We start from the raw sequence: 23,260 nt of genomic DNA, 5'->3' as shown, positions 1-23,260 counted from the left end.
GTGGTGTGTACAAAAAACGGAAAGAGAAAAGAAACCAGATACAGGTGTAAAAACTGCCCAGGGACACCGTCTCTCTGCCTAGACCCTTGTTTCGAGCAATACCACACCAAGGTCAACTACTAGACACTGGATATGGAGAGCTGGGAAAAAGAAATAGCTTGAGAAAATGTAAGTACACAATTATAATAATGAACTGTAAACAATTGTAAATATAATATAATTTTTTGGAATTTTTCAAATAGCCATTTCATTATTTAAAAATATTTAGGTAAATGTCTGCACAAAACCTTCAATGCTTGCGAAAATAAAGCACCGGGAGGGATTTAAATACCCCCGCTTAAATTCACGCTAGATGCAAGTAACTGAGTGGACGCATATGGTGCGTCGCACACGCTTGAGGGGTTATATGCAACTTAATGATGAATATTACAGTAACTATAAGTGGTGAATTTGTACAGATGAGTAGATTTCCATGAGGATTGTAAGAGAAATCTGAAAATCTCAGTCAGGAATTCACTCCTTGGGCTTTCTGAACATGAATTAAAGCTGTGTAATTCTGATTAGATGGTCCTCTAATTTTTTAAAATTAAAATGGTGGTTGATGGGATTGTGAGACCATGCATGAAACTGGTGTTTCATAGTTTATTTAACAATTCTTTCTAAACTCCAATTCCAGAATAAAGTCTAGGATCCCGTAAACATGAAGGAGTTGTGAGAGGTACCAACAACTTATCACTGATGTTCATTTGAAGATGATTTGCATGTGGTCAAAGATTTCTAATATTCATGTATGTCTATCAATGGATAAAAACAAAACATATAAAATAACCGAGACTACAGTATACTGTATATCTAGCATTACTAAGAGAGTATGTTACTACATGTCACTTTCCTCCCAAGAGCACTACTTCTACAATGCCATGTTTTCTGTTTCCACTGTCACACACTGAACTGTAATATAGCTCTGTTTCTTCTATAACATGATAATGAAAGCTACTCGTACTTATTTGTCTGGATGAGTGTTTTATATTTTTTTTAATATTCATACAATCCCTTTTTAGATCAGTGCTAAATGTAACAGCTTTCTTTCACTGCTGTCAAATTTCCTCACTCAGTCAATTTAGTACACTACAAAGGATTGTAAAATACTTCCAGTTTTAGTGGACAGAGTGACAAGGAGTGTTGTACAGAACTGCTAATGTTGGTTTTGTATCACTGGTATGGGCTTAGGACCAACTGCTCAATTTGCTCTACCTTTTATCTGGCCCTGTTTCTAATGGATCAGACCTGCAATAAACTCATAATTTAAATTCTTCATGCAAGAACACACACACACGCACGCACGCACACACGCACGCACGCACACACACACCACCTCCAGTTGATGGAAAGATTACAAAGACCTGTTTGAAAATACGACTGCATACTGCCTATTACTTAACACATGGTATGTACTGTATCATCTTACTAGACGCTGCAACATTTACTGCAAGAACAGTAGCCAATTCTTAACATCAAACATGCTACAGCACAATACTCACGTGATTTAGCACTGGTGTCTGAGTACTAGTTGGGGGCACTCCAAAATCTAACATCAAATCTTGGTTCGCTGTCTGGGGTGCATGCTCCTACATACCAAAACACCAAGCCCAAACAAAAGAGTGAACCAAAAATATGAAATTAATATTGCAACATTTGAAACAGAAACTAAAAAAATAAACAATACTTATCATACATTAACATCATAATTCTACAGTACTACAAAAGTGTGAACAAGGACTCAGCTTTAGCCTTCACCTCTCTGAACAGTAAATAAGAATAACAGAATTCTAGAGAAATAAAAAACAGCTACTAGTATAGTCAACTGAAACAAGTATTATAGCACTTACCATTGTCATCGTACACATTATGGTTCTGAAGAATTCGACCTTGTAGTTTTAACTGTACTAGATCTATTACAGAATGTATTTTTACACCACGTCACAATACAGTTTATTTATTTATTTATGGCTTATTTAATAATGATGTCAACAACTCAGGCTATACAGTGCTGAAAAACATAACTGACACATAATGAACAGGACTGGATGTGAAAGGAAGCGGCCATGGCCTAATCTGAGGTACTAGCCTTGTCATTTGCCTGGAGGAAATGCAGAACACCATAAAAGCCTCTGTCAGAGTAATTGTTCTCTAGCCCAACATTTTTAACCATGTAGCTCCCAAACATGAAGCAATAATCACATTCCACATGACAATGATATTCAAGGTCACAATACAGGTTTCACACATACAGTGGCTCTGTCTCAATTATAAGGATGATTCCATCAAACTTTTTTAAATAAAAGTCTGGTTTGGTGAAGAACCAAAATTTTCAGTTTAAAAACTGTAAAGGGTCCAGTAGGTCGCAGGTTCAATTCCCGATGAGGTCATTGGATTTTTTCAATTGACCTAATCCTTCCAGCCGCACTATGGCCCTGGGGTTGACTCAGCCTCTAACAGAAATGAGTACCAGGAATTAACTAAATAAGTTTCCTGGGGAGTGAAGCGTAGCCGGTGCGTAAGGCTGACAACCTTAGTGCCATCTTTGAGCCGATTGTCTAGATAATGTGGGACCCTCAATGGCTCACAACCCTATGGGCCGTCACGGCCTGGTACAGGGATAGATTTACTTTACTTTAACCTCTAACGTCCGAATGACACACATATATGATGCAAGCAGCAACCAGAGTTGGCCAAATGACACATATATATGACGCAGGACACGTGCACTCTTTGGCAGTGCTGACAGTTTGACCTTGGGTTTGAAACCAAAACAAACCTACATGAGGTCATGTCAGTGGTTCATTCCTTAGCTCTGAACAAAGAAATCATTTATCACGGTACTGGTTTTGACACTATTTACATTTAGATATGACTGTTTATGACCTGGTCAGCCAAATATAGCCCAGCTTTGTTTCGAGAACTGATGAGGAAATATTCTTCTGTGCTTGCATGTGAGTGCTTCCAGAGCCTTCAAGAAAGTGTGACCCATGCAAGGATTGGTTTTCAGTGACGAATTATCAGTTAGGAAGTCAGTGTCGGATTGTCTAATATTTCTTTATCAGTTAAAAAGTTAGTGTCAGACTGTCATATATTTCTTTGTATATTATTTTTATTTTGTGTCTCGGAAGAGGTATAAACCCAGTGAGCCAGTATTACTTTGTGAGTAAAAGGCATCTTAGTCACTGTGACTTTCCGTATCAGTGTTGGACTGGCACCTTTTCGACTACTATTACAGTTATTATTTTTTATTGCTAGTGGGGTGGGACTAAGTCCCTTGTACTGCTGCCACTTCTGGTCTATTGTACCATACTATTACAGTTACTTTGCATCACTATTTTGCGAGTCTTTGTCGATCAACATAATTTATTCGATTTTGCTTGAAACCCCCCCTCCCCCAAGATGGAACCTCAAAAACGTGCCCGATATTCCAAACTTTCCGATGCAGAAGAACTGGAGGAAATATTGATGGAAGATGAATCTGATGAAGAGTTAGATGATATCAATGAATTCATTGAACCTCGAGCAAATATGTTGTCATTGTCGTCGTCATCATCATCATCATCAGACGAGGCAGAGGAAACAGAAATTATGTTTCGTGATAAAGACATGGGGATTCGCCAAAGATACTAGACTTCACTGGTCCTCCGAGTGGAATCAACAGATCAGCTGCTCCCAATATAAATGCACAGTCCTCTCCTTTTTCCATTTTCATTCTGTTTTTCCAACAAATATTCCAAATCTTGTTACAAGAAACCAACAGATATTTCCACCAATTTATGGCATGCCAAGATGCTCCAGGCCCTTCTGTTCAACCGCCTGACGTTACAATTGAAGAGATACATAACTTTTTGGCAATAATTATTCAAATGGGCCACGATCAATGGGACACCCTCAAAGATTATTGGTCAAGAGATGAGCAATACTACACTCCATTCTACGGTAACACCATGGTACAAGACCGTTTCTTCCATATTTTAATATTCATACACTTTGAAAATAATGAAGCTCCTCCAAATCGAGATGACCCAGAGTATGATAGGCTCTGGAAAATTAGAAAAATTTTTGACTATCTCAACAACAAATTTTGTGAACTTTACAATCCAGCAGAACATCTTGCTGTTGATGAAGTCATAGTGTTGTTCAAAGGAAGAGTGATTTTTCATCAGTATATTCCAAAGAAACGCAAGAGATTTGGTATAAAAATTTACAAGCTTTGCGATTTTTTTTGGGTATACTTATGACATGACAGTTTATTTGGGCAAACAGAGGCAATTTGCGACAGAAGAAATTACATTGACACATGGCATTGTTCTCCAGGTAATTCAAAGAGTAGAAGGCTTGGGGCACAAAATTTACACGGACAATTATTTCAGTTCTCCTGCTTTATTTGACGATCTTTTAGACAGGAAAATAAATTCATGTGGCACCGTTCGTAATGATAGGCATGTAATGCCACAAGAAATTCAGCCCAAGTCAATTAAATTGAAAAAAGGGGATACTGTTACAACAGTCAAGGGGCATCTAAGTGTTGTTCATTGGAAAAGCAAGCGTGATGTGTATGTTCTGATGAATTTGCACCCTCCTCCATTGGAAGGCAACTTTTGAGATGAATCTGGCCATGCTGTCAAACCCCATGTAATTGAAGACTACAATGCACACATGGGCTTTGTTGATAAATCTGAAAGGATGGTAAACAGTTATGGCATTGCTAGGAGGACATGGAAGTGGACAAAGAAATTGTTTTTCCACCTTCTAGATATGACTATTCTAAATGCATTTCTATTACACAAGTCATGTGGTGGAAAAATGACACACAAAAAGTTCCGCGAAATATTGGTGCGGGATTTGATTCTTCAGTCGCATGAGGCAAATATCACGATCAGTGGCGTTTCTCGGGGGAGGTCAAGTTCATCTGGGGCCCAACTGATTCGACTGGAGGTGAAACATTCACAACACTGGCCAACCAAAGGAAAACAAAGATGTCGTATTTGTTCTCAAAATAAGAAGCGCAGAAGCACACTCTACTACTGTAAAAAGTGTGAGGTTGCGCTACGTGTGGTGGACTGCTTCGAGAAGTGGCACATGCGCGTCAGAGTGTGAGTTATCGTAAACTGTGAAGTGACACAGTTCAAACTCGCGTACAGTCTGAACAAAATATTATTGTATATAGTCTGATTATATTTACAATATCACCATGATTCAAGGCTGAAAAAAAAACAATGGGTAAGTCCTTTGGAATTTCATAACATATATAATAAAGACTATATTTTGCATTTCATGACAAAATATTCACAGTTAATTTTCATTTGTAAAACTTGCTCTTTTATGTATATGTAGAAAATGTTATTGTCTTTCAGGTTCTTTGTAGTTCATATTTCTATGTTGCGTAGAACGGAAAATATGCATTTCTTTCTGAAAGTTTGCAATGATAATTAATTAGGGTGATTTAAATTCCAGCCGTACAGGGCTGCTGGTAATTTAGAAGTCCGTATGTTAGAGGTTAAAGGGTCCAGTAACCTGTCTGACTTATATAAATGAATGATGTGTAGTGCAGTGTATTGTATTTTTTTTATTGCCAGTGGGGTGGGACTAAGTCCCTTGTACTGCGGCCGCTTCTGGCCTATCGTACCAGCCCCAGATGATAGGTGAGGGTGATTGTGGAGCAATTGGTGGAATGAAGATTGGCAGGGGAAACTGAAGTACTTGGAGAAAACCTGTCCCAGCGCCACTTTGTCCACCACAAATCCCACTTGATCAGACCCGGAATCAAACCTGGGCCACCACAGTGGGAAGCCAGCGACTAACCACTTGAGCTATGGCATGTAGTGTAGTGTAAATCAACAACTTTACAATAAGTATGCATCTGTACACAACATAATTTTATCATGATACTGAAAACCACAACTCCTTACCCACTGTGAATATGCAACATGCTCTATGATATTTTTATTCAAAATTACTTCAGTGATAACGTCCTCCAACCTGGCCATTTACGCCTGAGACACCCTTTAGCAGTAATGCCTACAGAGAGAGAGAGAGAGGCAGAAAGAGAGGAACGTCTGAAGAATCCATCCATGATGATAATTTTCTGAACTGTGTATGCGAACCTGTTTGAAAATCTATGCCTAAAATCAGTAATCTGATATTATAAATGAGTTAGGCATAACAAACCTGAGATATTGCTGGGAAGCCTGTTGTGGTGGTTGCAATGTTGCCAACAGTTGCTGCTCCCATGTTAAAAAATGGATTTGAAGCCAGATTAGGCTGCTGTGGTGGCAAGCCTGCTGCTGCATATATTCCATTCTACAATATCAAAAGACACAATACATAGCATATTGGCTGCTCAGTGATCCGCTGTACGTGTCAGACTGTGGTATTAATTATGGCTGCTGAGTCAACATGCAGAAAGGGATCACCTGTTCTGTCTCATGAGTAACTGAAGTAAAAGTTAGTGGCAAATGATTCCAAAGATGTGGAAATGAAGTCAATGATCTGCTCTTTACAGTGCTGCTAAGAACAACAGTGATCATTACTTACTTACTTACTTACTTATGGAGCTGAGCCCTTCTTGAGGAGCTGCCAAATCTGCAGCTACTCAAGAATTTCCCAGCATTTTATGGAACCCAAAGGTTCATTACCATGTTCACAAGAGCCCTCCACTGGTCCCTATCCTGAGCCACATCAATCCAAACCATACCATTCCATTTTAATATTGTCCACCCACCTATGCCTTGGTCATCCCAGTGGTCTCTTTCCTTCTGGCTTTCCCACCAATATCCTATATGCATTCCTCCTCTCCCCATTCGTGCTACATGCCCTGCCCATCTCATCCTCACTGACTTGATCGTTCTAGTTATACTTGGAGAAGAGTACAAGTTATGAAGCTCCTCATTATGCAGTTTTCTCCAACCTCCCGTCACTTCACTCCCTCTTCAGTCCAAATATGAACATCTTCAGTGCCAGTAAGAATATACAAGATAAAAGAATTGCACTGACGACTCATGAAGACTAGAAGATGAAAATTTTGTAAAGAAATATTAAAATACAAAACTAAATGGAAAAGGAATTTAGAAAGACCTTTAAAGAGACACAAAGATCGATTATAAAAAAGAATCAGAGTAGGTCAAGAGACCTGACTCATGATGCTGACGAAGAACAGGCAGTTGCTCAAGTAGCAAGAAGACTTTTTGGATTTCTGCCGATTCAGCATGTATTACAAAATTTTTTAATTAATTTCAAAATCTCAACTGGAAAACCAGAAGCACTAAGACAGCCACAAGCATAGGTGGAAGGATAATGTTGAAATATACAGTGTGAGTGTGTATGCTGGATTGAACTGGTTCAATGGTGAGACCACAAAATGAACCACGAACATTTGAAGAAAGATCTTCAACCACAGAGTTAGTCAGTTTCAAGTATCCTCACACATATAACTAGCAAGTCAAGGATTACCATATGACAGGTTCAGAGTTTAGGGATGCTGATTCAGGTGACAGACATACAAGAAAGGAACAGTAATACCTGCACAACCTGTGTCCCAGGCATTATGCCATTAGGAATTGCTGCCGCAGGAGATCCTACCATCCCATATGCCACTGCACCCTGGGAGTACCCTGTTGCCTGTGTATACACACCACCTGAAATACAGCAATAATTGAAAATATCCTCACTTTTTATGAATTCAGTCAGCTGAACACACTTTTAAGACAGTAGGCTGCCAGGCTGTACCTGGAATGCCAAATAAGGAAGCAGGATTTCCAGCCTGTGCCTGTGATGGTGCTGCTGAATACAGAGCCAATATGGAGTCTTTGGTGAGCTGTCGCTTCTCTTGATTGCTGGGTGCTGGTTGGTTGAAGAAACTCTCCTCTTCTGCAGAACGGCCTTTGCTGCTGTCAGCATCCTTCTTGTCAGATGATGGGGAAGTGCTGACAGTGGAGGAAGCTGCTGGCAAGGCACTCAAAAAACTGCTGAAGATATCATCTCCACCTGAAGTGTTGGCACCAGCCGCTGACAAAGTTGTGCCAACAGGAGTGTCTGTAATAAAGCAAGATGAAAATTTTGATAATAAATTTAAATTCACTATTCAATTTTTGTTGTACATATAGTTTACTTGATGATCTGCGCCTAAGATCACAGAGTGAAGAAAAGTGTATCTTCAAATGATGATAATTCCATTAGAACTTAATTATAATTTTTATATTACACGGCAAGCATGTTCCATTTCTCTTGAACTGTCATCAATGCGTATCCTGCCATATAATTTCATGTATCAATTTCACCTGTTACATTTCAACAGCCATATATTTAAAATATATAACAGGTTGTCCATATTTATTCTGGTATATTTATCTGCCAACTTGACAAATGACTATGTTTCATTGTGAAATTATAAATATTTCTGTGTACTTGGAATCTTTGAGGAACATGAAAAATGCAAACAATATTTTATGCAGAAAACCTGAAGAAAAGGAGACTACAATAAATTTGATCTTAAAGAAGAGGGCGTGGACTGGATTCACCTGTCTCAATACAGGGTCCTGTAATGGGTACATGTGAACATGATAATGAACCTCTGGATTTCACAGAGGTATGAAACTGTTTAACCAGCAATAACTTTCAAACTTCATGCAATATGAAAAAAGAAAAAAAAAACCTGGTCAAAAGTGCATCTAGGTTCCTACAAATTCTGCACTAACCACCTGCACATTTGCGGATCCCTTGCAACATTCTTTTGCTTTGTAACTATGGGGTTATTTCATGCAAAATCAAAAATGAATGACCTTCCATCTCATGGATTTGACCAATATTTTTTGTGGATGGGCATATGCGATGAAACCAACTGACAGTTTCTGAAACCTTTTTTTCTTAACACACCTTGAAAAGCCTATGTGAGATGGGGATTTCAACTTACAAACCAGTGGGAAAAAACTAAAAAACATAACTTGCTTCTGACACTCACCTAGCCCCAGAAGATCTTGTGTCTCAGTTTTGGCAGGTTTGTTTGATTCACCCTGTGTGCGTCCAGGTTTAGGGCTAGTAGAACCTTTAGGTTTCGGCAGCAGCTGTGGTACTGCAACATTTGGCACAGCTTTTCTGGTCTGCTGCTGTTGTTGCTGTTGCTTTGCTTCCTTCTTTCGTCTTCTCTGTCTCTCTGCTTCCTCATCCAATTCTTTATCCCAATTTACCTGCAGATAAAAAAAATCACAATCATGATAATTGTGTGTGCATGTGTATGCACACGCCTATAAACAGTTACTCATAAAGAGCTTTCTCCATTTATGGGCATTCAATGATCATGTTCCATCCAAAGAGATTTAAACGTTTAAGTTAATGCTTATCAAAACAAATTTTCAATAAATTTTTCTTCCACCAAAGAACCAACCATGCTTTTCTCCTCCTCCTGCTTCAAGCGACAGACTCTCTGGCCTGTCCTTTCTCTTACAAACGTATCCTTCCATCTTATCTTACAATGTATTCATACCAGCAGCTCTGGTATTCTACTAACTTGTTCAGATTTTAGATATTTAACTTGTTCCATATTTTGATGTTTCTCTTAAAAAGTCTAAGAGGATAAATCCAGTCGGTGATCTTAATTTCAGCTGACCAAATCTTTCTCTTATCAAACCAATTCAGTGTCCAATTATTACCATTAAATTACCAGAACTCAGATCATAAAACCAAAAATTTCAAGACTACTAATACCACAGTCGACTGAAATTATCCCACGCAAGTTAAGTTTTGTTCACATACTGACAACCTGTTTCCCTAAGATTCATTCTTAGAAAGGGAAATAGTAACACTAAAATTTTAGCATACACATCACTAATGTATCAAATTCTTGAATATGAGGCAGCGTGCTGGGATCCTTATAGGCATGAACAGATAAATGCACTAGAAGGGGTGCAAAACATGGCGAATAATTTGCACATCATAGAAGTGATTCGAATTGGGAAACCTTGACACAGCGAAGAAAGATAGCTCACATATTTGCTCTCTTCAAAGCGTACATGGGAGAATGCGCATGGAAGGCTATATATAGGTGATAGATTACAAAGGCCATGCTATCTGAGCAGAGTCGATCATGACAAGAAAATTAAGAGCAGAAAGAAAAGATATTCGAAAATACTCCTTTGTAAATAGGACCATCCAGCTCTGGAACAACAACTTGCAGATGCTTTAGGGACTCTCTCCTGTAAACCAAGTAATTTCATGAAAAGGGTTAGGAAAGTGATAAATAAGGCAAAGTGAAGTGAAGTGAACTGTGGTGTGGATGTGAAAGGTGTAGTGTAGTGAGGTGGAATGAAGGGAAGGTCACAGTGAAATGTGGGTGCATCAGTTCATGACATTACGTATTTCATTACTGTAAGTGTTTAGTGTATATTTTTTTATTAATATTGATTTATTTAATTGTAGTTGTAATTGTATTTGTATTGTATTCACTGTGTGTAGTGTGTCCTTTATTGTTTGTTTAGTTTTGTGTGTTGTATTTTGTCTGAGTGTAGTGTGTTATTTGTGTGTTGTGTCTTATTGTAGTACCACTGCCACCAGGTAAAAATCCATTTGCATTTTAAATAAATAATAATATTTCTTCCTGTCTGCACTGGTATACAAGGAAGGTAGGTCAGAAATTTCTGGGACTGAATTTATTATGTATCAAGAATACAACAATAAAGCACAGTTCATGTTAACTGTTTCTGACCACACTTCTCTATCAACATTTATGCATAAAACACTTTTTTTTTTTGTGGACAGGTTCAGTGTGGTCATTGATTTGTTAAATGGTTATATTATGGAACACTGTGTATGCATAAAGTTCTGGGCAAAATTTGGTAAGTTAATCAACTGTTTAATCAGATATTCCTCCCTGGCCAGTGCTTTCTGATGTCTGCTCCAGCACATATATAATATAGCTTCACCTGCATTTATTTCTGGATGAACCATCTTACTATCATGTAACAGAGCTTGTGCTCTTCTTCAAAACATTTATATTTTCTACCAGATGATTCTTGGAGCATTCTAAAGCTTACCTACATTTATCACACAGACAAAGTAAAACCTTTTTATCACAGAAAAACATGGGTTCTATCATTTCATTTCAATTCATTTCTTCACCTTCCATAAATCCTGTTGAGAGTACGTTCTCATGCGGATGTGGAGATCGTCCTTGTTACAGTCACAACTAAGGATTACAGTTGTCATCAAATAGCATGCACATTTGTATAAAATACTGATAAACATATACAATATAATAAATAAGTTAATTTTAGTAGTAAAAGTAATGGCAGAGCTCATACAATTTGTACAGTTTTATGCAAGTCTATTAATTAAAAATTCAATAGTTAAAACATAATGTCATTAGTGAGTTTTGTATAACATACATTAATTATATAATACATTGAAATAAAGACTAGTATACAGTAATATAAAAATTGTGTATATCTAAAATAATCTAAAAATCTAAAAACCAGAATACAANAATTAAAATGATACTTAAGTGAACAACAACAAAAAGAATATACGTATGAGTTATACCCAAACTCATCCACGAGCCAGTACTTTTATTGCAGATTCTGCAGATTAATGTGTTAAAAATATATAGTAAAATTCGATGTAAATACTTTTTTTGTTGTTATCTGCTTGATGTATATATAGGCTGAAATAAAACTACAGTATTCAATTTCACTAAGCACGCACAGAAAACAGATCGCCCTCTGAATCTCAGCCGCGATGCAGCTGTCTGTTCAGGCCCATAGAAAGGGCAATAAGCTTTTGTAGCTATAACGGAAGGTCTTAGCACTGAAGAAGGGACCCCTCTAGCTCTCTCTTGAATAGCCATTCTTTCATTCTTCTGACCTTCAGTCAAAAGATTCGAAAATCCGAAGAGTGTAAGCAGTGCTAGCAGAAGACCAAATGATTTTATTGCTTCCATCTGTTTTATGACATCAGGGACTGCTAAAATTTGTCAAGTGTTACAAACAGAAATGAATTTGTAATGCAGAACAACTCTGTGAAGAACTGAGAAACTATTTTTGCAGTACTCATCAAAATTAAAAGACAAAAAATTGAAAATAGAGCATAATTTGTATAAAAAATTTCAAATCTTCCATTATAATATGCGACAGTATGATCTTTGCTGATACAAACAAAATTAATTCCATCCATTTATCATAAAAATTGAGTTAGATACAGCATTTTTAAACACAGTGCTTAAAACTGTTTAGGCGCACTAACAGAAACGGACATGTAAACGCGCACCAGCAGCGGGCATTTAAATAAACTCCGGCCAGCTCAAGCTTACCACTATTTCAGAAGTCCGGCGTTTAAAGGTTAATATATTGTGGTAGATTATTATAGATCTTTGTTCCTAAACAGTAAAGTCTCTTTTGGTATTTATTCAAATTTACAAGAGGCTGATGGAGATTATTTTGCTGTCTGGTATTTATTCTATGAATCTCTGAATTTACTATGAATTTGTTTCTATTTTTTTATCACAACGAGCATAAGAGACAGCATGTACTGAGATGCCAGAGGTAAGATTTCTATTCTCTAAATAAGTTCCTGCACGAATCCCTCCTTCTGCATCCCAACATAATTCTAATTATATTCTTTTGCATTCTAAAAATTTTTATACTTTGGAGTCAGTTATCCCAAATGGGTAAACCATAATTTATAATAGAATTAAAATAAGAGAGATAAACCATTTTTAAGGTATTTATGGACGTGTATGTATGAAGCGATCTTATTATGTAGCAGACTGCACTTAGTTTAGAACTAATATACTCAATGTGATATTTCCAGCTCATTGTGTCATCAGTGAGCATTCCAATACTGGATATAGATGTAATTTGTTTTTTATCATATACAATTTTTATTTTGGATTTAGGATTTTTAATTCTAGGTGTAAATTGAATGTAGTGCGTTTTGTTAAAATTTATAGAAAGTTTGTTTACTTTGAACCATTCATTTATACTATGAAAAGCATTGTTTATATTTACACAGAGCTCATCATAGTTTGAACTTCTAACTAACAAATTAGTGTCATCTGCAAATAATATAGGTACAGTTATATCATTTATAGTTTTGGGTAAATCTTTTATATAAATAAGAAATAACAATGGACCCAGAATCAAAACTTGCGGGACAACATGTCTAATTTTGCCCCATGTCGAAAATTCATTGAGATTAAGATTTATATTTGTAACTAGCAGTACCCGGCCACGCGTTGCTGTGGCTCACTCAGTCTTGTTAAGTTCGTAGACGTCTTTGTTCTTGGCCGCAAGAATAGCTCATTCACTCAGCCAATCATGATTCTTATAATTGGGTTGAATATTGGGAAATACTTTTTCAACCAATTCTTCTGACGTCACTAAATTGCGGAAGTTATGAGGCAATGAAATTCGTCCTGAGGTCAGATCAACCGGCACCTTTCCGTTCCCAATTTCCAGCAATTGATGTGAGAATATCTCAGCTGATCGACCGTTTTGCAGCTGGACACGCATATTTGTAGTTAATTTTAACGTCTTTACGTGTCGCCACAAAGTAGAGTATTTCAGGCAAGCATTTATTTCGTCCACTGGTGTCGATCGAGGAATTACAGGTAATGTTTGCCTGAAATCTCCTGCAAGCAATATTAATGCGTTCCCAAATGGTCTGATGTTTCCACGCAAATCTTGCAATGGTCGATGAAGAGCCTTTATCCCATAGAACTCCAATTTTGACAACAGAACCTCATGATTAACACAATCAAAGGCCTTTTCTAGGTCACAAAAAATGCCTCCTATTAAGTTTTTGCTGCTTAAGGTCTTACAGATTTCCGTCACTAACTTGTATATAGCCTCATCTGTTGAAGATTTTGTTCTAAAACCAAATTGTTCTTCCACTAAAATGTTGTTGTTATTTAAGTGCTCAATCAACTGAATGCTCATAGCTTTTTCTAATGCCTTAGAGAACAAAGTTAAAAGTGATATAGGCCTATAGTTGGAAATATTTGTTTTTTCACCCTTCTTAAACAGTGGTCTTATTTCAGAGTATTTTAAACGATCTGGGAAAATTCCTTGTGATAATGAATTGTTGCATATGCGAGTCAAAGGAGAGCAAATGAAAAGGGAAATCATTCTTAATACTCTAGTGGATTTTTCATCATATCCATAAGAGTTTTTTGCTTTGAGATTTATTTATATTTTCAACTTCCTTAGTTGATAAAGATTTAAGTTTAATATGTGGAAAGGGATTTATAAAAGTTTTCATTAGTTCCTCTCCAGGGGTGTTCCCTTCCCTTTCATCATCATCATTGGGATCTCTATCTTTATCACCTGTTTCTGATTCAGACATTTTTAAAGCCATTGCACGTCTGAAACCATCCAAATCTGTCGGTCTTGATAACATCCCAGCATTTGTCATTAAGGGTTGTTCTTATATACTCGCACCTGTCTTGAAGCATATTTTCAATCTTAGCCTCTCTCAGCAGTGTTTTCCTGCATTATGGAAGCAAGCGGCAGTTGTTCCTATCTTTAAGAAAGGCAACAGTGCCTCAGTCAAAAACTACAGACCTATTTCGATTCTTAACAATTTTTCGAAATTATTTGAATATGTTATCCATAACCATGTTTCACATGACCTCAAGTTGAAATTAAATCCCTGCCAGCATGGTTTCACAAAATGTAAATCCACCACCACCAATCTAGTAACGTATCTTGATTTTATTACTCCCCTAGTTGGCTCTCAACGTCAAGTGGATGCCATTTATTTTGACCTAACTTCTGCTTTCGACCTCGTTCCCCACTCTTTGCTTCTTCACAAACTGAGTGCCCTTGGATTTTCTGGTGGTTATGTAAACTGGATACGCAGTTACCTAACCAACAGGCAATCGCGGGTCCGTATCGGTGAAACTATTTCATCGCCCTTTGAAGTTTTGTCCGGTGTTCCACAGGGCTCTGTTCTTGGCCCTCTGCTTTTCAATGTCTACATAAACGACTTGTGTGATTCAATTAAGCACTCCAGGTACCTACTCTTTGCAGACGACATTAAAATTTACCGTGCTATTAGCTGTCCCGAAGATTGTAATCTTCTGCAATGTGACGTTGACTGTATACGTAGCTGGTGTGCAGCGAACTATATGAAACTCAACGCTGACAAAACCAAAGTTATAACGTTCTCTAGAAAAACTAACTATTTGATATACGAATACAAACTTCTTCATTTCACTATAACTCGAACATATTCAGTCAAAGACTTGGGCGTATACCTTGATTCTAAACTTCATTTTCATGATCATGTTAATTTTGTATTTTCGCAGTGTATTAAGATGCTAGGTATAATTCGCAGTATCACATTTAACTATTCAACCCTTGGATGCATGTTCATTTTATATTTTACTTTAGTTAGATCCAAGGTTGAATACGCTTCAGTAGTTTGGAATTCCATTACGTCAACTGATGCAAACAAACTAGAACGCATTCAGCAGAAATTTACGGCTCTCTGTTTTAAACGTTTTTTTCCTCAAGTAGGTTACTGTTACGATTTTGCTTTAGAACAATTGAAATTGCACACCTTGCATAAGAGGAGATATCACCTTGATGCGCTCTTCCTTATTCAAGTTTATCGTGGTTCTGTATTTTGCCCTTCTGCTTTGGAAATTGTCGGCCTTCGGGTCCCTGTTCTATATATCCGAGATTTTCATATGTTCAATGTCTGTTCTGTTAGTAAAAATTGCCCCTCTGCTAGATGCGCTTCTGCTGCTAATGTTGTCTGTAGAAACGTTGACGTCTTTGGACCAAAAACTCTGTTGATGAAACATATCTTATACTGAACTAATTTAGCTCTTACTAGTATCACTATTTTTATTAATTTCGTTATTATTATTATTATTAATTAAATATTTGTTTCTATTGCACTTCTAAATAACACTTAGTTTTATGATAATGGAATTATTATTATTATTGTTATTATTATCATTTATTAGCTTGTTTGTTTACTTTTCTTCATAAATTGCATGTAACTTATTTTTGACTTATAATGTGTTTGTCTAATGTTTGTATAATTTACACGTAATTACTTTCATCTACACTGTGCTAAGTCTGTAATTGGCTTTGCGGCTGTTGACTTGGCACATAAATAATAAAGAATTGAATTGAATTAAATACTGAATGGGGGTAGTGTCTGGAAGGTAACTAATATTAGTATTATTTTATTTTTTGTATTTTTATTTTCAGCTACAGATAAAAAGTAATTGCTAAAGGTTTCCGCAATTACTTGCTTTTTCTCTAATCCATTTTCCATCCACCTTTAATGTGCATATTTTTTCACTATTTGGCCCCTTATTAGTTTCCAATTTTACTATATCCCATATGGTTTTATTTTTATTTTTGGAATTTTGAATTTTGTTATCATATTTTAGTTTTTTAGCTTCCTTAATGACCTTAGATAAAATTTCACAGTATTTTTTACAATATTTTCTTAATTCTGAATTATTACTGCTTCTACAAGCCACATAGAGTACTCTTTTACGTTTACAGGATGTTTTTATTCCTATAGTAATCCAATCACTTATTTCATTTGAAATTTTATTTTATTTATTTATTTTTTGGGGGGGAAAAAATTTTCAAGTAATTATCTAAAAAGGAGTTAAACATTATATCATCATTAGAAAATGTTGAGTCCCATGTTTCATAACTTAGTTTAATTAAAAAGTCATTTATTGTGTTTATTTTCTTTATTATTTTAAATTGTTTAGCATGTGTTCTCATGTTTATTGTTTTAAATGTTATGGATTGTGCATCATGATCAGACAATCCATTTATTATAGGCCTTACAGAATAATTTTCCCTTCTAGTAATATCAATGAAAATATTACCAATGGCTGTAGCAGAATTTCCTTCAACTCTGGTGGGAAAATTTATTGTACTTATTAAATTATAAGTTTTCAATATGGTATCTAACTTGTTTTTCTTTTCACTATCAAGAAGGTAATTTATATTAATATCCCCACAAATAATATATTCTTGTGTTGAGCTATATAGGTTTCTAAGTACTGTATCTAGTTTTGTTATGAATGTTATCAGTGTTTCCAGTTGGAGCTCTATATATTGTAATTATACACAGTCTGTTGGAGCTCAGGTTTAACTTAACAGCATATACCTCAAAATCTTTTTCTTTACTATATTTTTAGGTCTATATTTACAAATTTCAAGCTTGTGCGTAGATAGTAACATACTCCTCCTTTTTCATACAAGGTTCTACAATAGTTTGCTCCTAGTTTATAAGAATCTATGTTTAACTGTTGCAATTCCAAGAAATTCATGTGATGTTCTGTAAAACATAATATGTGTGGGGAGGCTGGGTGTAGATTACTTAATAGCTCATTTGCTTTCCCCCTTAAACCTCTAATGATCTGATGGAAAATATTTAAGAATCTGATATTGTTTTCTTTTTTGGGTACTCCATTTAAGGAAATATTTCCTTTTGGAGCGCCTTTATTTACCATAAAAAATCCTTATTTTTCATATCTGGTAGTTTTTGAAGTCTATCTGATTTGTGTACTGGTTCATTTTTTTGCTCTGTAGTTTTTACTGAGTCATTCATAGCTGGACGCTTGTTAGCTTGTAGATCTGCATTATAATTTTCAGATTCCTCCCAGAGCAAGCAAATGTTCCAAGGCTGACCATTTCTTTTCACACCTGTCTTCGAGGGTCCATTTGTTGGTGGAATATGAGTCCCTTCCTCTTCTAGCTCTTGTTTATCCTTCCCTTTCATTATAATTGGGTCAGACTTTTTCTCCCTCCACACACCCAAAATTTCCTTTACTATTCTTTTTACTATCTGCTCCTTACCTCTTGAATTCATATGTAACCCATGTTTAGTAAATGAGTCCCTTTCAGATTCTATCTCTAAAACACGCGAAGTTCTGAAAACCTTCATAATTTTTTTTAACTTTCTGTTAAACCTTTTCACCTCATCATTTACATATGATTTTTGCTCCAAGTCATGTCTATGTGGTAGGTTCATAACTAAAATGTTTGTGTGAGTATTCTTGTTTACAAAGTTCCTAATTTGGATCAGTCCCTTATCAGTCTCATTTCTGCTGACATCCTTAGTACCACCCCACACATCCACCAAGTCCTTTTTTAGAGAAGTCCTCAATATCATTCACACCTGAAGTTAAAATTGTTGCTTGATCTGCACCAGGTTTCACTAGTCCTTGAACATTGTATTCCACATCTAGGTTATGTCGTAGTTTAGCCGCCATTTCCCTTACATAAGTGGTTATCAAACTGTGGGGCGCAATCCCCGGTGGGGGGCGAAGGGCTTGAAAGGGGGGCGCAGCATATTTTCCTACAGATAAAAATTAAAACTGCCCTAAATCAATTAGAAAAGTAACAAAAAATAAAAATACATATAGAAAAACTTTTGATGAGTACAAGCTTTAATTATCATGAATTACAAAATAACTAATAATTATTCTCTTTACTGGCAATTATAAAACACGTATGCCAGAGACAGCATTGATAGTTCAGCAGCAGCTGCATCCTCTGAAGTCTAGACTTTTTAAAATGCTGTGTGAGGAAATGGGTGCCGAACATACTGCTCTGTTGTTTTTTAGTGATGCTCAATGGATTTCAAGAGGCAAGGTATTAAAGAGAATGTTTAAGCTGAGGCATGAGGTGTTCTGTTTTTTAACTGGGGAAAATCACTCACTGGCACACAGTTTCAGCAACAAGGATTTTTTATTGAAAGTGACTTACTTCACAGATATATTTGAGAAACTAAATATCCTCAACACTTCACTTCAAGGGAATGAGGCAACTGTACTTTCTTGGAATGACAAAGTGAAGGCATTCATGAGAAAATTAGAGCTGTGGAGAAACAGTATGGAAAGCGACACGCTAGACATGTTCTCTACTCTGGTGTCAATTGTACAAGACACTGATAATCCAGTGCTTTCAATGGACATAAAAAGCTGCCTACCTGATCATCTCATAATGTTGAAAGTTCATTTCGAAAAATACTTTTGCAATGATTCTGATAAATTTAATTGGATTAAAAATCCATTCGAAAATGCTCCTGGTCCATCATCTCTGAATGTAAATGAGCAAGAACTCATCGATCTCACTAGTGATACTTCATAAAAAGTAAATTTAAGGAACTGTCTTTGTTGGAGTTCTGGATACATATTGGCACGGAATTCCCAACTTTGAGCCAAAAAGCATTAAAAATCCTGATTCTTTCCGCAACAACTTACTTATGCGAGGCAGGCTTTTCTGCTTTGGCAGCTATAAAGTCAAAGTATCGTTCAAGGCTAAATATTGCTAAAGAAGTTAGAGTGGCCATTTCTGATATTACACCACGTTTTGAAAAACTTTGTTCTCAAAAGCAGGCCATCCATCACACTGAACTTTGACATTTAAATGTTTGATTTTCTTTGCAGAAAAAATTAAATACTTGTTAGTTAAATATCATTTGATTTCAATACATATTTTGGTTAACTGCAAGTGTTAAAACTAATTTTTATTGTAGGCCTAGTATTGTGATACTTTAATTTTGAGTAAGAAAACTGCTAAATAGTATGTAGAAAAACACAAAATAAACTGAATAAAATGTCAAACATACCATGACTTCTATTTTGATAAAAAAAAAACAACAGGCTGGGGGCCTGAGAGTATTTTCTCTTCTCAGGGGGGCTCAGAGAACCACTGCCTTACATAACTGTCACCATGAAATTAAATCTTCTTTCTTGGATTTTGAAGATTATCCTTTTTTCTTCTAACCTTCCCACTTGTTTGTTGAAGAGTTACCTTTCTGAATTCAGGCTCTTTGAGATTCGACAGCACTTCGAAGCGGTTTGAGGTTATGATAGACTGGTTATCTCGTTGGATTTCCATCCTTCTGGTTGTTCTTATGGGAGTTCTTTAAGATGAGCTATTAGATTTATTGTCTTGTTACACACTTTAAGGGGACTATAACTGTAGCAAGTCAAATATGTAAACAGTGGGGGCAACATTTATATATATGTCTTATTAACTGAAATGAACAACTAAATCAATTTAATTTTGAAGAATTTTGTCTCCTGAGACATAATGCAGTGTAGCCTGATGAAGGTCAACAGACATGTCACCTCCACCTTCAGCCCATAAGATGGAGACATGTTCCCCTGAAATGTCAGTTGACTTTTACTGGACTATACCCAACATTATATCCAAGATAACATAAATCTTTATAACCGCTGTGAGAACCTCAAATCTTATATGATCAAAGTAATAAAAACTACTCTTATAACTAATGTTCATGTAACATCAGCACATCTGTGTACTGGATGGATTCTGGTGGGTTATCACTTCATATAATATGGGACAGGAAATAAACATGGAGACAGAAACAGCTGCATGGAATCTGTAGGCTACCATAAATTTAAGTCAATCTGCTAAAATACCCATACCTTTGGAACAGGTGGTGGAACCCACTCCCTTGCAATGTACTTCTTTTGTTCATATTTAGCACGTACAAAAGCCTCTAGAGATGAGTCTGTTTGTGGTCGCCTAAAGTTGTCAGGAAGATTTGCTTCATATACGGCTCTAGCACGGCTATTTCCCATCTGCTGAAGACTCTACAATGGGCAAAATAATGTACACTTGAAATACAGTACCTTAAAATGTAGCAATGTCTCGGTCTAACAATTATTAGATTTTGGTAGGTACTGGGCAACTTACCACAACTTGTTCGGGTGTCCATGTATCCAAGTTAACAGATTTCACTTTTGAAATGTGGACACCCAAATTTCTGTGAATTCCAGCACAACGGATGCAAAGGAAGATTCCTAAATTCCAGGACGCCCATCTTGGACCTGCAGAACAAAGATTTCAGCAATTCCACCATGTCAAAGCATCGCACATTTACTGCATTTCCATAATTCAAACATTGTTTATTTCGATCTGAATCCGAACAACTACATTAACACAAAGTTAAAGCAGCCATCGCGTCACAACATTAGCCAACTTATGCGTATTCGGTATTTTGACAATTCCGAGCTGTATGTCCATTTAAATTTACCTTTCGCATCACAATCCACACAATATTTATTGTCCTCATCTCTTAGCATTTGCGTAAGTAATGCTTGGCACTTTTCTTGAATTTGCTTCTGCCTGTCCTTTTCTGCCTTTGTGGTCATTGTTTGCATAATTCTGTTCTAAATAAATTAAACTTTCGGTAACAAGTACGGCTACTATCACCCCACTATCTTCAATATGGCCACAGACACCTCAACCACACGTTACACTTAACTTGACACTAGCGACACCAGCAAGAGAACAGCCAAAACTCTAGTCCTCACAGAGTAATGATGGGCAGTACGGAATGTCAACGAATTCAGAGATTAAAAACGATCAGAAACCACCCAGTAAACGTATTCATTGCATATTTCACAGGCGTATTTTCATGAGGAATTCTAATGTAAAGAATTCAGACTACGGCAAGCTCCTCTATTATACTATACAAACTTCCAAGTTTGCTGCAACCCGGAATAGCAGATCAAAAAAAACTCATTGCTAAGCAATGACTCTATAAACACGTTTCTACGGAAATCAAATCACATTACTGCCGCAACAATAAGATGATGTGCTGGAGGCAGTGTTCTCTGTTGGATCCGTGCTGAAGCTACATACCGGACGTCTGACTGCAAAACTGAAAAACGTGGTCAAGGACGACTTCGAGTTCCGTAGCACAAGAAACGGAACCAGAGTCGTTACGAAAGGCATGGCGGATTTCGAAGCCATCAAGTCACATTTCACCAACAATAACCTACTCTATTATTCCTTCTTCCCCAAATCCCAGAAGCCTGTTAAGGCAGTAATCCGACACCTCCCCATCAATACTCCTGCTCAGGACATTTCAGAAGGTGTGGAAAACCTGGGCTTCGATGTTGTTAGCTTCAAGCAAATGACGACAACCCGTCGATCCCAACCTGAAGTAGCAACAACCGGGAAGCTTCCCTTGTTCCTGATAACCTTGCCGCGGACGGCAAAATCACAGGAAATATTCAATCTGCCAAGCCATTGCCACATATCAATCAAGGTGGAAAACGTATAGGGCTCAGACTGGACTTAGGCAATGTCATAACTGTCAACAGTTGGGCACGTCTGGGCTAACTGTAAACAACCTCCACGCTCTTTGTAGTGCGGAGGCAGCCACCTGCATAAGGAATGCCCAGAGAAGGGAAACGCTGCTTCCACCCTAACATGCTGCAACTGCAGGTTGGCAGAGGGAAAGCCACATCCCGCCAACTATCGGGGTTGCAGACACGCCAGGAAAGAGTTGCAAAAAAAAAGGAAGGCTAAGAGAACACCGAAAACTGCTACGGAGAGGGTGTTCTCATCGAACCTCGTCACCTGAGTCAAGACTCAGGCGGTTGACTACTACGAAATATTCCATTTGTAAATAGTGTAAAATATCTAGGTGTAATCTTCGATAAGAGAGTTACATGGAGATTGCACATAGAAATGATCGAAGCCAAGGCCTTCAGAACATTTATTAGAGTATATTCCCTATTGAAAAGTGAGCGATCGAGCGCTAACATTAAAATTACCCTCCACAAAGGTCTTATTAAATCCGTAATGACATATGCTAGTCCCGCCTGGGAATTCGCGGCAGACACTCATCTAGTGAAATTGCAGCGCCTGCAAAACAAGGTTCTCAACACCACTGGCAATTTTCCAAGGGGCACACCGGTCCGCGATTTGCACATGGCATTCAAAATCCCGTACGCATATGACTATGTAACAAAATTATGCAGCAAACAACCAGAAGTCATACAAAAATCATGAAAATGATAATGTTTGCAACATCGGACAAGGCGAAGCCCGACACAGAAAGTATAAGAGGAATACACTTGGCGGCGGTAAGGCATACGACCGTTCAAGTGACTAGACTGCCGTGGTAGCGAATACTACTAGAAACAGGGCATACAGAGGCCTTGTATATATTGCACAAAGAAATAGGAATTAAGATTAAATTTGTATATATATGTAAATACTGACAATGGACATACTAATACGGACTATGACTGACAAATGAAAAACCCGACCTCTCCTCAGAGAGGGCGCCCCAAATGGACAGGAAAGTAACTTCCACATAAGAAAAAAATATGGTCATGAGCCCCAGCCAGGGGTCGACACCAAGATAGACCGACTGACTGACCGTCAGTCGCAATGTGGCTTGGACTTGGAATGGC

General features: G+C 37.1%; 1 protein-coding gene across 2 annotated transcripts in view; it reads right to left on the bottom strand.

The window, feature by feature from the left end:
- Positions 1 to 21,320, bottom strand: part of LOC111864088 (stromal membrane-associated protein 1) — a 25,615-nt gene extending 4,295 nt beyond the window's left edge. The window contains exons 1-8 of one of the 2 annotated variants that reach the window (XM_023851085.2): positions 21,085 to 21,320; positions 20,745 to 20,878; positions 20,474 to 20,641; positions 9,002 to 9,227; positions 7,771 to 8,076; positions 7,564 to 7,679; positions 6,214 to 6,345; positions 1,542 to 1,628 (exon numbers count right to left, since the gene is read on the bottom strand). In XM_023851085.2, the coding sequence (XP_023706853.1) occupies positions 1,542 to 1,628; positions 6,214 to 6,345; positions 7,564 to 7,679; positions 7,771 to 8,076; positions 9,002 to 9,227; positions 20,474 to 20,641; positions 20,745 to 20,878; positions 21,085 to 21,211 (1,296 nt within the window). In that variant the 5' untranslated portion in view covers positions 21,212 to 21,320. The remainder of the gene's footprint in view (positions 1 to 1,541; positions 1,629 to 6,213; positions 6,346 to 7,563; positions 7,680 to 7,770; positions 8,077 to 9,001; positions 9,228 to 20,473; positions 20,642 to 20,744; positions 20,879 to 21,084) is intronic. The other variant, XM_023851086.2, reaches the window with a different exon arrangement.
- Between the last annotated feature and the right edge of the window lie 1,940 nt (positions 21,321 to 23,260).

This window comes from Cryptotermes secundus, unplaced genomic scaffold, assembly GCF_002891405.2.
Source record: "Cryptotermes secundus unplaced genomic scaffold, Csec_1.0 scaffold705, whole genome shotgun sequence".
Lineage (NCBI taxonomy): Eukaryota > Metazoa > Arthropoda > Insecta > Blattodea > Kalotermitidae > Cryptotermes > Cryptotermes secundus.
The sequence above is the reverse complement of the archived record's forward strand: the minus strand, read 5'-3'. Positions and strand labels throughout refer to the sequence as shown.